This window comes from Phalacrocorax aristotelis, chromosome 1 (assembly GCF_949628215.1).
Source record: "Phalacrocorax aristotelis chromosome 1, bGulAri2.1, whole genome shotgun sequence".
NCBI classification, from domain to species: Eukaryota; Metazoa; Chordata; class Aves; order Suliformes; family Phalacrocoracidae; genus Phalacrocorax; species Phalacrocorax aristotelis.
In genome coordinates this window covers 102,804,463-102,816,718 of record NC_134276.1, presented here as the reverse complement: position 1 = coordinate 102,816,718, position 12,256 = coordinate 102,804,463, and the positions used below count along the sequence as shown (strand labels likewise).

General features: G+C 38.3%; 1 protein-coding gene across 6 annotated transcripts in view; it reads left to right on the top strand.

The window, feature by feature from the left end:
* SON (SON DNA and RNA binding protein) overlaps positions 1-12,054 on the top strand; it is a 40,881-nt gene extending 28,827 nt beyond the window's left edge. For 2 of the 6 annotated variants that reach the window (XM_075100745.1, XM_075100756.1), the window contains exons 9-12: positions 5,086-5,233; positions 9,369-9,437; positions 9,548-9,663; positions 10,184-12,054. In XM_075100745.1, coding sequence (XP_074956846.1) covers positions 5,086-5,233; positions 9,369-9,437; positions 9,548-9,663; positions 10,184-10,342 — 492 coding nt within the window. In that variant the 3' untranslated portion in view covers positions 10,343-12,054. Of the gene's footprint in view, positions 1-3,386; positions 3,545-4,279; positions 4,364-5,085; positions 5,234-9,368; positions 9,438-9,547; positions 9,664-10,183 lie in introns of those variants that run through there. The other 4 variants (XR_012661776.1, XR_012661770.1, XR_012661771.1 and 1 more) reach the window with 4 other exon arrangements.
* Positions 12,055-12,256: the final 202 nt, after the last annotated feature.

The window sequence follows — 12,256 nt, the reverse complement described above, 5'->3', positions numbered from 1 at the left end:
GAAGTCAGACTTGTACTCCTTTTTTCTTTGTCGTTAGAAAATGCATTTTAACATTTAAAAAAATAGTATCTAAATTTTTCATCTGCTAGTAGGGCTGTGGAGTTTCTTGGGGTATGTTGGGTGTGTAAATTAATGCCTGTTTTTGAAGATGTTGTTTATGAAGGCATTTTGCTTGGGAGATTGCCATAAGCAATTGCTGTAAGAGGACTTGTGGACATGCACTGTTCAGCAGGAACAGAACCCATGTCAGCTAGTTATTTGTGTATCGTTTAAACAAAGAGTTAGAACACGTACAGACATTGTGCTTGACAGAGGTAATCACAAAAGGAGATAGATGTAACAAAAGAGAAGAGCGGTGTCAGGAGGGGAGAAAAATGAAAGTACTTGGGGAACTTGTTTGATAAGCACTGTCTTCACTTTGCATTTCTTGGATTTCAGGGTTTTTTGTACTTTAAAAATTACTCTGGAGAGGTAATATGTACTCAAACCAAAGTATGCCTGCACTTTCAATTTTATTTCAATAAAGTCTTGAGGGAATTAGTTACTGAAGTGGTTAACGTGGTATACTTGAATGATTGACATACCAATTAGAAGTATGGCTTATTTTTTCTAAGTAATGTGCTAATTCATGATATTCATGCATAGGGTTCTGAGCAGTATTCACAAAGCAATAATATGTTGCTAGGTTTCTTGTATCATGAAAACAGATTTATGAACAATATTATCTTTTTCTTTTGAAAAGTGGTGTCTGTTTCAGTTTATCATCATAGGTGTAATCAGTTCACAAATACGACTACCTTGTTCTGGAGGTTGCTTCTTTTTTTTTTCTTTCCTTTTTTTCTTCCGAGTACACCATGCTGCTGAATAAATGGCAAATCAGAGGAAGTGGTCAAAAATCTTTTCCAGGCAAATTCTGTTGAGGTCTGCTTATTCAGCCTTTCCAGACTCACCACTGGTTTCTGGATTTATCATTTTAATTCTAGAGCCTAAACTTGCTCTCCAAAACAAGGTTTTTGCAACATTATACATGCACAGGGTAATGCTTGGAAGCTGTTTTATTCAGTTGTGCTAAAGCGTGACATGCAGTTTTACTATAGCAGTTAGAACGCTCTGCTTTGTGTAGCAAGTTCGGAAAAGTTAAAGCATTCCTTCCATTCATCCACAGTCATGGCAGATGAGTAAAACATGCTAGCAGTGGAGGTAAAACTAAGTCTTGTGATTGTCACTTGCACAAGGACTGCTGACCTTCTAAGAAGGCCACTTACCAAAATACTTGTATTCCTATTGCCTTACATGTCACAGTGAGCTTTCTTTGGAAGTGGAGGCCACACAGCAAGGCGAATCAGCTCTGTGTTAGTTATATTGGACTGCCTGCCTGTTCAGTCTTCAAAATGTTTGGGTTTTTTTTTTTCTAGCTATCCTCAGCTTGCTTTCTACTGATTGTGTGCAAAAGCTGTGAACAGAAATCCTGAAGCCGATTGTGAGTGTAGTTTTTCTAAGGCATTTAATGGGATTCTTTAGAAAGGTATTCTTCCTCTTGTATTTGGGAAGGGATGTAGCTGCTGCTAGAAGTGCCAGTTTATTTAATGGAAAATTCAGCTACTCTACAAAAGTTTTGCCAAAGATAGATGCTTGTTCCTGGTACTTGACTCAGAGAAATTCTTTGGACTTAAGTCTTAAGGTAATCTCTAAGGCAGCCTGTTGTGCTAGAGCTGAAACTGTCCACCTAGTGTCTTTAAGGCTTTGTTGTCTTTTGCTTAATAAATTATTGCTCAAAAGAAATAAACCTTCCTTCTGACAGAACTTAAGATTTAGTGCCATGTCAGCATTATGAGAAGGAATGGGTATTTTCTGAAGGCAATTTTGATGATGTATTTTAAGATCTCTCAAATAATTATGGCTTTAATATTTTGGATGTTGCGGGTGCTGTTTTATAGATTGTTTGGTTCAATGCTGTATGCAATATTTTCCCAAAGACAGCTGTTGCAGTTAAACAGCAACTGTCCAATGTACTGTGTTACAGCAAAAAAACCTGTAACATCATCTTTCAGGTGTTATTTTTTTTGGTATTTGCTTGTTTAAGCCCATAAATGCTAATTCATGCATTCACGTTCCCCAAAATCTGTTGCCTTAAGGTAAAAGAGGAATAGTTTTAATTAAAATAACTAAAAAACCCTCTTAAGGTTTTACTATGTAGCCGCCTTTTTAAAGAAAAAGTGTCGACACAAGAATGTGGCTTATTAGTTGTCTCCATCTGCTGGAAGAATGGAAGTGTACTTTACTTGGCTGACCTTTCATGGAATTTAGAGATCAAAGGATGAGAAAAAGGATATTACATTTTCATGCAGACTTACTGAAATTGAGATTAGGGAATGAAACAGAACAGTTATTTTGTAAATAATTAGTTAATTCTGACAACAGTAACCAAATACGTAAACATGGGGGTGTATAATACTGCATACTCTTCAGCTTGATATCCTCCTTATGGGCCATATCTGCGAGGATACACAGGCCCAGTCTCACAAAACTATTTAGCAGCTTTTATGATTTTTAAAACTGAAATTTAGATCTTGCTTCCCTGCTCATGTTAATGTTTCTACTATTTTTATGTTTTCAAATGTAATTACAAACACAGCACCAGTTTTTACCCATACTCTATTAAATCATGGGCTGAGCGAAGTTGTCTTCAAATTATAAAGAAATAGTGAAAGAGAATATGATTATGCAGGTGACATTAGAGATTTATATTCAGTTTTTTTATTTAAGGAAAAAAAACAAAACAAACCCAAAAACGGAAGGAAGAACTTCCCGTGCTGCAGGCCTTCTTTGCTTCTTCAGTAAACTGAATCAAAGTAGGCTTCTCCTGGCTGCTTTCATATTGGTAGAGAACTACTTCATTTAACCTTTTTGTGTGATGCACAAGTACAGCTGTTCTGTAACGAAACAAACCTTTAATTCCTAATTCTTTGTTGTCTTGGTTCTGTTGTACATGTTAAAGAGTCAGCCTAGTGTAAAAAATTCCTACTATAAAGTTGTCAGATAGGGTTCTGAATTCACATGTTGGAAGAAGTGTTCTGAATAAATGGCACTTCGGAATGTAGAACTCTTTATTTCCAGTAGCTGGGATTTGTTTAGGCTCTGGTAATTCGTATCCTGTGTAGGAAAAGGGGCTTTGATTTTTAACTACAAATAGCAATATTTTGATTCTGTTCTCCCCTCTTTACACCACTTCTACTCCCCGAATTGGTACATTTACAGGTGTGATGAGAAGGCTGTGTAACATTAAAATGACCTCATCAAGAAATTGCACTCTGTCATTTGTGAACTGAATACACACTGGTGATAATGAAACAGATGTTTATATTGAAAATTCTATCATTGCAAAGCAGGTACAAAAGAGGAATCGGAACCCAGGGTGACATTGACTGGGGTTTGTATCATTCTCGGCATGGTTGCCCTTTTCTTATGAGAGGTTCCTGGAAAAGAGAGGGGAGGATGAAAATGGAAGTAAGTAAAAGCCATTCTAGGTGTATAGATTGAGGCAGTTAGTATCAAAGAAACTGATTGTCTCTGTGTACACACACACACACACTGCATGGTCTGCACCCGTCAAAAAAAAAGTTGAACTGGAGAGGTGCGCTTAGCTTCTCTATTCTTCCATCAGAGCACTTTGCTGTTGAACGCAGCATCCAGTTGCATGATTGACAGGTATTTACTGTTTAATAGGTAAATATTTGGAGAAGTCCTGCCACAATCTTGAGCAATTATTTTTAAAAAAAAAATTTTTTTAAAACACCACATGTAGTGGGGATTACACACGTATGCACCATTGCATCATTAGTGTGTGTCAGTTGCCAATTTGAAATCCCCTTAAAAATACATTATCCTTAATCTCTGCAAAAGTAAGACTTCTGATTTTTTTTACGTACAAATCAAAACCAAGGACCTATCAGTCCTTTGTCCAAATCTGGAAGATGCTTACTTTTGCAAGCACAGCTCAAAATGAAGGGCAAAAAAATATCGTTCTATTAATTTGCTTTGATAGTAAGTGAAATTTTCACAAAATACTAGGCATTGTATCATCTAACCTACTATGCGAAATAACTGATGGACTTATCAGTGCCAGTGTGTAAACTTGTATATTTTAAGGCAAGCAATTTTTTGCTGTGATGGAAATGATTGACTTACTTACTTGGGTCAGTGGGGGGGGCAGAAGAGAGATGATAGTTCACAGAATAACCTGTGAACTTTCACCCCTCTATATGGAAACTTGTTTCAGGGTCAAATCCTTGTAGCTGCCTTCTTGCCACGGTCAATGCCAGCCCTACTATTCACAACACTGCGGCCATCGAGGCCTAGGTACGTAAACATTTAAGGAGTTTTTAAAGTTCTTTACATCAAAACAGATTTTTAAAATTTCTGTTTATAAGCTTTCACCATTTAACAACTCTTATGTTAATGATGATTTGAAAGAATGTGAAGACTACTGCTGCTAAACTGTGTGGCTAAGCGCCTGTTTTCCTTTAAAAAAAGAAAAGCAAAACCTGTATGTTTCATGTGGATTTTCAGAGTAGAACTTGAATGTGCAACTGCTGTATTATAATAAAATGGGGAAACTTTTTTTTTTATCTAAAATATGCCTAAACACTATGTGAATGTCATTACTAAATGTGCTTGTATTTTGTTCGATAACTAGGTACACTTGGCACACATGTTGCCAGTTAAACAGTTAACACTGCCTCCTTTCACAAGATGAGAAGAGATGCATTGGAACCAAAGTAGCGTGTTTAAAAATGGACGGTTATCATTTTATTAAGTACATATGTCTGGAATGGGTCACTTGCCACTTTTGGATTGCATTAGAATTTTCTTAAGTTGTTCTTTTTTGAAAATATTGATTTGTGTCTCGTGTGTCTGCGTGAATTCTGGTTTATACAAGATGTTAACGTATCTAAAGCTAAGGTGTATTTTTTTGAATTGAGTCTGTGAAAGGTTGTTAGAAACATTGTTTTGGAAGCTCCCGCTTATTTTTTTAAATCCAAGTGCTAACTTCAGGACTTGTTTTACTTTTCTTTTTCTGGATAGGATCAGTTCTTAAGAGCAGCCCCTGTAACTGGAGGAATGGGAGCTCAGCTGATGAGAAAAATGGGCTGGAGAGAAGGAGAAGGGCTTGGAAAAAACAAAGAAGGCAGCGTTGAGCCTATTATGGTCGATTTTAAGACAGATCGAAAAGGTAAGCCCTTCCTTAAATGACTTATGGCAGTATGAACTTCTCATGTCTGTTTTGGAGATAAGCAAAATAACTTTGAAGTAGTTTGCTTTGTCTGGGTACAGCTTCACTCTAAAAATGAACAGGATGATGTAGGTGATTCTGTACTAGTTTTTTCAAGCCCTGGATTAGGTATATAGGCTTTGTCCTTACGCCTGTGACCTCTTCCAGACATTCTTTAACTTTCCCTAACCGTCACCTTCCAGTTTAAAAAGTGCTTCTCAGTGGTTCTCAAGTTAGGGCTGTGCTGCTTCAGTTGGATGTACAGAGAAGGCACGTACAGGGGAGCGAATTGTGGAAAAGCTATTGTGGTTGGTCTAGAGGAAGTGGCTGAAGCAGGAATGGGGCAGGATAGAAGAATGAATAGTTGGATCAGTTTTAAACTGGGGTGAAGGTCAGAGGTGAGAGCTACAGAGCTGAGAAACTGCTGCCTTTCAGCTGCAGTCCTGACATAAATAGGCTGTCATACTGATGGTTTTAGGTCTTCAAAATGGATTCAGTTTCCTTTTTTGTCCACCTGATCTCCCTGCTCTTCCATCTCCTAGCTTGATCCTGTTGCAGGCACCTGTGCTTAACTACAGTGATGTTCCCCTGCTGTTTCCAAAGATTGCTTGAGCAGTCTTTCCTCCTCTTCTTTACGTAGTCCGTGGCCACAGGTGGAGAACTGTTGCACTCGCCTCACTTGATTCGAAAGAACTATCCTTTTATTTACAGACAGTGTGCTGCTGCTTAAGCTGGCAGCGTGGCTCATGTGATTGGCCATCTCGCCAGCCTATTAAGCAAGAGTTCCGTTTTCAGAGGGAATCTTTTTCCTCCTGAAATATAAATTCTAACCATTTAAAATACAAGATGCAGAATTTCAGCAGTCAAGATTTATGATTTAATTGTTCTATAATGCATGTTACCAAAATAACCAATTGAATACCGACTGCGGGTAAAACAAATCCTTACCGTTGTTCTAAAGATTTTTTTAAAAAACTAGAAACCTTTAATATATTAAATAGTTCACATCTAATATTAAAGCATGAAAATACTTTGAATTATGGGTTTGTATGAGCTTTTGTCCATGCTCATAATTGAGTTCAGAAGAAAACACAGCACACAAATGCAAACGTTGTGAAGTTTATTTGCAGAGATGCTGTTGGGGGAATCTTTAGCTGTCAGTCGCTAGTTCTCAATACAGAGATAGTTCAGTACTGCTCAGGTGACCAGGCTATCAGTGAAAATATACTTTGAACATTTAAATATTAAGTGCATAGAGGCATAAAATGAGAATGCGAGCCTACGTTATGAAACATACCCTTTGCTTTCTAAATTCTAAAGACCTTCTAGCAGCATAATAGAGTTTTACAGAGAAGTGCAACAGTCTCAAAGTAAAGAATACAATAATACAGACATACTCATTTTATATGAACAATGACCAAAATTGCTTTGCAGCTGTTTTTCTTCTGCGCAACCTTTCTGTTTAAAGAAAGGAAAAAAATACGGCTGGTGACAAAGTGATGGCCAAGAAAATCTTTGAAAAATATTTTGTTACTTCTGCTTAGTTACTGTGATCTTTGTAGATGTTGTTTTCTGAAGTTCTCACTGCTGGTAAGGGTTCCTTCAATTTTGCTTGGTTAATGTCAGTCAGAGGGAAGAAACTGAAAACAGACCATTTCATTATTATTTTCTCAAGCAGCCTGCGTAACACAGTGATGGATTTTTGTGGCGAGAGGGAAGAGTTAGCTCTCTTCATTATGTTGCTTGCTTCTTGTCACGTCATGGGAAAGAGGCAGCATTGCTGCACAACCGGTGAATGTTTTGAATATTGAAAGCATTTTGGTGATACACAACTTTGTCACAGCTCAAGTTTCCAGTTCTAGAAGCGTGCCCCAGGATCCTCATGTAGTTTCTGATAGAAATTTCCTTAATGCCTGCAGAACTTGATACTGAAGTTTCAAGGATCAAGCCGTAAGGCCTGAGACAGGGTCAGATTCTAGCTGTGCTGGGCATTCTGTAACAGATAGTTTGTTCCTTCTGCTGCAGAACACTTGGGTCTTCAACAACAATTAAAAATGTTAAATGGAGTTAAAGGGTGCCTCTTCTGGCATGTGACAGATGAATCTGAAAATAGTGATAAACTTAGTGATGTCCAGGCTGTGTTTTAATTTCATAGTTTAAAAATATTTCATTATTATCATATATGCAGTCTTATCTGATAATTTCCACAGAAAATCTAAAGGTGTTCTGTGTTGATAAAGAATACTGTGTTGAGTCAACCGAGTCTATAATATGGGGAGACAACTGACATTACAAAGAAGCAGCAGGTTTCATGCATTACAAAGAAGCAACTGAACAGTGGCTATTTATCTATGACAAACAGCTGAAAAGCATCCTCAAAAATCAGTGTTCTTTGCTTAAATGTATAAACAGTCAATTGTTTTAAAAGTTCTGTGTGAGGTTTAAAGAAAAGTGCAAAATTTTTAAAAGGAGCCTGTCTGTTATTAAGTAACCAACCTGTTTTTGTTTGGTAGGGTTCTTAAACCGTTTCTAGGACTTGTCCCCAAATAAAATACTATTTCTAGATACAGCAAAAAGGAGTTTGCTAAGGAGTTACTCAGTAGGCTGCAGTAAGATGTGAACCAAAATGTTGTCTGCCTTTGCCATAGCTTTCCCTTAGACCCTGTTTTTTCCAGACACTGAGTGAGATCTGTAGTTCTGTCACAGACAGCACTGAAACCAGAGTCTTATTGAGCTTTGCCGTCAGCCAGTAAACTATTGGTTGTTCGTATTCAAAGAAGCTTGGTCCATCAGCAGAGCTTCTCAGCATCTGTTGCAGCTTGTTTGAAATTCTCTCTTGAGGTACCAGGGACAAGATGTGTGCCAGTGACTTAGAGTGAGGGAGAATGTGGAGAATGACAAAAGTGTTTTTTCCCTTCAGTGGAAATCTTTGATTGTTTTGGATATAATGCTGTGTAAGAAGGAAAAAAAAAAACCAACCCACAAAAAAAACCCAAACCAAAAAACAAACCACAGAAACTTGGTTTCAATGATTGTTGTCCATGAGGGTTTCATGCCACTTGAAAAGTCCCTGCTTAGGAGCTGCATGAATATTAGGATGAAAATCTGGTAAGAAGGGAAGGATTTTCTTTTAAAGCAAAACAAACCAAAATGCCAACCACAGAAAGCTGAAGGAACACGAAGAAACTGGAAACAGTTGCATTATTTCCCTGTCTTTATTCATCAAAGCCAGGAAGAGAAACAAAATGAGGTAAGAAACAAAGTAATATTGAAGGCTTGAAGTCCAAGAAATTCTGAAAAACCAGTCAGGTATTTTGTTTACGTGTAGTTAAGGTTATGGCTGAATGGATGGAAAGAAGCCTGAGTCACTTCATGAGCATGGCATGGTTACTGGCATTTGATATGTTTTTGGCAATCGCTACACTTTATTTCTTATTCTTATAAGATTTTAAAGCCAAAAATGTTCAGCTTCGGTGTTTCACAGTGACTTCCTTTGGAACTTGTGCTATTTGTATTGACTTGGGGCCCAGCTGCATGCTTTGCTGCTTTATATTCAGATGTGATTGAAGTCACGGTAATTGGGCTGTGAGCTTGCACATGCTGTTAGATAAAGAGAGCACATGGTGTAAGAACACCACCGTTTTATTCGTATCATAAAAGGATATGCTAGGTACACTTTTTACTGTTCAGTGGAAATACTTCAAATGCTTAGTACGTTAGAGGCAAACTGCTACGGTAGTTTTGGGTTGCACAAAACAGATACTGAATGAGAGAATGTTTTTAAATATATCTCTTGTTCAGTGTTTCTCCAAAGAAGGCACGGAAAACTAGGTGTTTCCCGACTTGCATAAGACTGCTGAAAGTTTTCTACTGCCTGACTTGTTAAGAGTCTTACTAAAGCAGTTGAGAAGAATATTCTGTGTAGTATCGAGGGAAAAAATGCTGGACGAAAGGGAGGTTTGAAAAGCTTCAGAGAAGGCAGTTGTATGGTGTCTCCAGGTTTCTTCCCTACTGATACATGTTGTTACTGTTTTACAGATGAGAATAAATAAATCAGGTGGGAATTGTAATGTAAACTTCCTTGTGTTTTGCTTAGGGCTTGTTGCTGTGGGAGAGAAGGCACAAAAGAGATCTGGACATTATGTTGTGATGAAGGATCTTTCAGGTGAGATTATTACTTGTCAAAGAAAAAAAAAAACAAACCCTCATACCCTCATTTAAAATGATTGCTTTGGTGGCAACATTGAAATCCATTTTATCCGTTTTATCTTTAAGGTAAACATCCAGTCTCTGCATTGATGGAGATCTGTAACAAAAGAAGATGGTCACCACCTGAGTTTGTGTTGGTGGATGATAGTGGGCCTGATCATCGCAAACATTTTATCTTTAAGGTGTGTTTGAGGTTTATTTTGCTGTTGGTTTCTCTATTAAAGGTGATGTAAATCCATGTTTATATATGTATACAAACAAATAAGCCACCTCGGGTGGCTGAGGACTGCCAAGCAGTGTCTTGATGCTAGAATTTCTGTGTTCTGTTTCCTGTAAATACATCAAGAAACATGCTATTCTCCTTACTAAAATGATTAATCTATATATAGGGTATTGTATTCTTGCTCTTTACTTGCAGGTGTGGTGTTAAGCCTTACTGTTGTAAAGGGTAGCGAACAAGATTGAGTTATTTTTGTCCTTCAGTTACCTTATGATGTCGGCTTTCTTTTTCACATAGTGCCTTGTATCAGCAGTCACAATTTGGAAATGATTGTGCTTATGGCCCAAATACGGGTTTTCTCTACCCCTAGAGAGGAATTAGGTAGAGAATGTGCTTACAGCAGCTCTGTAGCACTGCCTTGAAACAGAAGCAAAGGGGCACTTTCTAACGCTTTCTTTTTTCCTCCCGTCTTTCCCAAACAGGTGAGAGTCAATGGAAATGAATACAGGCCTACTTTTGCCAGCCTTAATAAGAAGCATGCTAAAGCCACAGCAGCAACTGCGGCTCTCCAAGCGATGGGACTTGTACCAAAGGAAAGCATGGTTAATACCACCATGTTTAGGAGTGCCTCACACCGCTAGATATTGTTTTTTATATTGACATTATTTCAGATAATTTTACTCTGCACAAAAATGGTATTTGCCCTTTCATGTTGTAAATACATTGGCAATTCCCACGTTGTAAAAACTGTACAGACACCTTCAGGTTTTTCTTTTGTACCATCAAAATGTATTTAAATCATACTTAGTTTTTGGTATGTTTATATTGTTTACATTAGTGATGTAATTATTTCTTAAATGACTAAATCAGACGACAGACTCTGGAGGCATCAGTAATCTAAACCCTTGTTTGAAAACTCATGCGATTTCTCTTCAATACGGAATGTTAACACTTTCATACTGTTTTGTACTATGCTGCAGTTTTCCCTGGTCTCGGTAAAGCTACTCTTGCACTTTTGCCGACAGCTGGTCCAAGGTCGTGCGGCTTAACCTTAGTCTAGTCAAGGCTGGCGTGTACTGCTGGACAGATACTGGGCCAGTACTGTGACCCCTGTGAGGAGGTGCGCGGTGGCAGCCCTGTTGTACAGCGTTAGCACTGCGGCTTCCCTTTGCATTTTCTTTGGGGGTTTAACTCGGTGGTGCACTGCGACTGGCCATACAGCCCATGCTCTAGGACGTACGCGATTAGGCAAAAGACTTGCTTTCAAACAGATGGCAAAGTCCAGCAACAGAACTGATGAGACTGGCAATGTAAAGGTGACTCTCCCTGCATGTTCTGAGAAGGGAGGGGATGGAGTTGTCTATTCCAAACAAATTAACACACTGCCTGATGTTGATTGTATGAATTTGTGGTTAATGTGAATTTTAAACTCTAACAAATCTACAACTGGATTCGGGGGGGAGGGAGGGGATAGAATGATGCTTAAATTGTTGTACCCAACTTGGTCAATAAAGCAGCACAAGTTCGTAATCTTAATCGCTGGTCAGTAAACAGTAATTAAAATGTATGCCAAAACAACGTTTTGAAGAAACGCACAGCATAGAAGTATGCTTTATGAAGATCATCAACAGTTGTAGTCCTTTTTGGTTGCTTTGGACTATTACCAAATTAACTCCTTGGGCTGAATTTTTCCGTGATGGTACTCTGCCCTCAAGGAGACAGCCTAATCCAGAGTTTTGGCAGTTTGACAAGGGAGAGGAAGGAGAAAGCTTTTCCTCCTCCTTTTTTTTTTTTTCCCTCTTTTTTTTTTTTTTTTTTTTAAACTTAAGTATTAGTACTTTAGCTACGTGCACTTTGAATTGGAAAGGGCATTGTACACCTCTTGCCAGATCTGTCTGAGTTACAAACAGATTGCCAGGATTTATGGACTCCAGTAGTTCATAGAAGTCTCTTTGAGGTCTCTGTTACACCTACTGACCAGAAATTCGTCTGGGACAGGAACAAAGTACAGTTTGTACACAGGAAGGCCATGCTCAGGCCTAAAGCAATTGACCGTTGCAATGGTAGTAGGAATGTTGAGGTGAAGAATTACTAGTACCTCTTCTTCCACAAACTAAGGTGACTTGTGTGTATTCTGTCAACTGTTATGGAACAAGGTGTCTGTCTCTCCCCTTAGGGGACAAGGATCAATGTCTCATGTTGTGTACAGCAGAGAAATGGTATTTGGTTCCCCACCACACGCTTCCAAGAACTAAAGCCCCTTACTAGTCTGTCAAAGCGCTCTAGAAATGCCTAAGTTAACCTTGATTTTCATGGACGTAGTTGTCTTTTAATTAAAACTTTTTTCCCTTTGGCTTGTCGCCTTCAGTCTCTGACTAAATATTTGAAGATCTCCTTGCCTCATTTGCTGGACTAGTTGGAAGGTGTGTATGAAAAACAAGAGTAAACACGATGGTACAGCAATGGAAAGATCTGCTCTGGGAGAACTGGGTGTTGTATGTGTCTTAGCTGAAGTCTGGCTTTTGATGTATGACTTAAAGTGATTAACTCGGGAT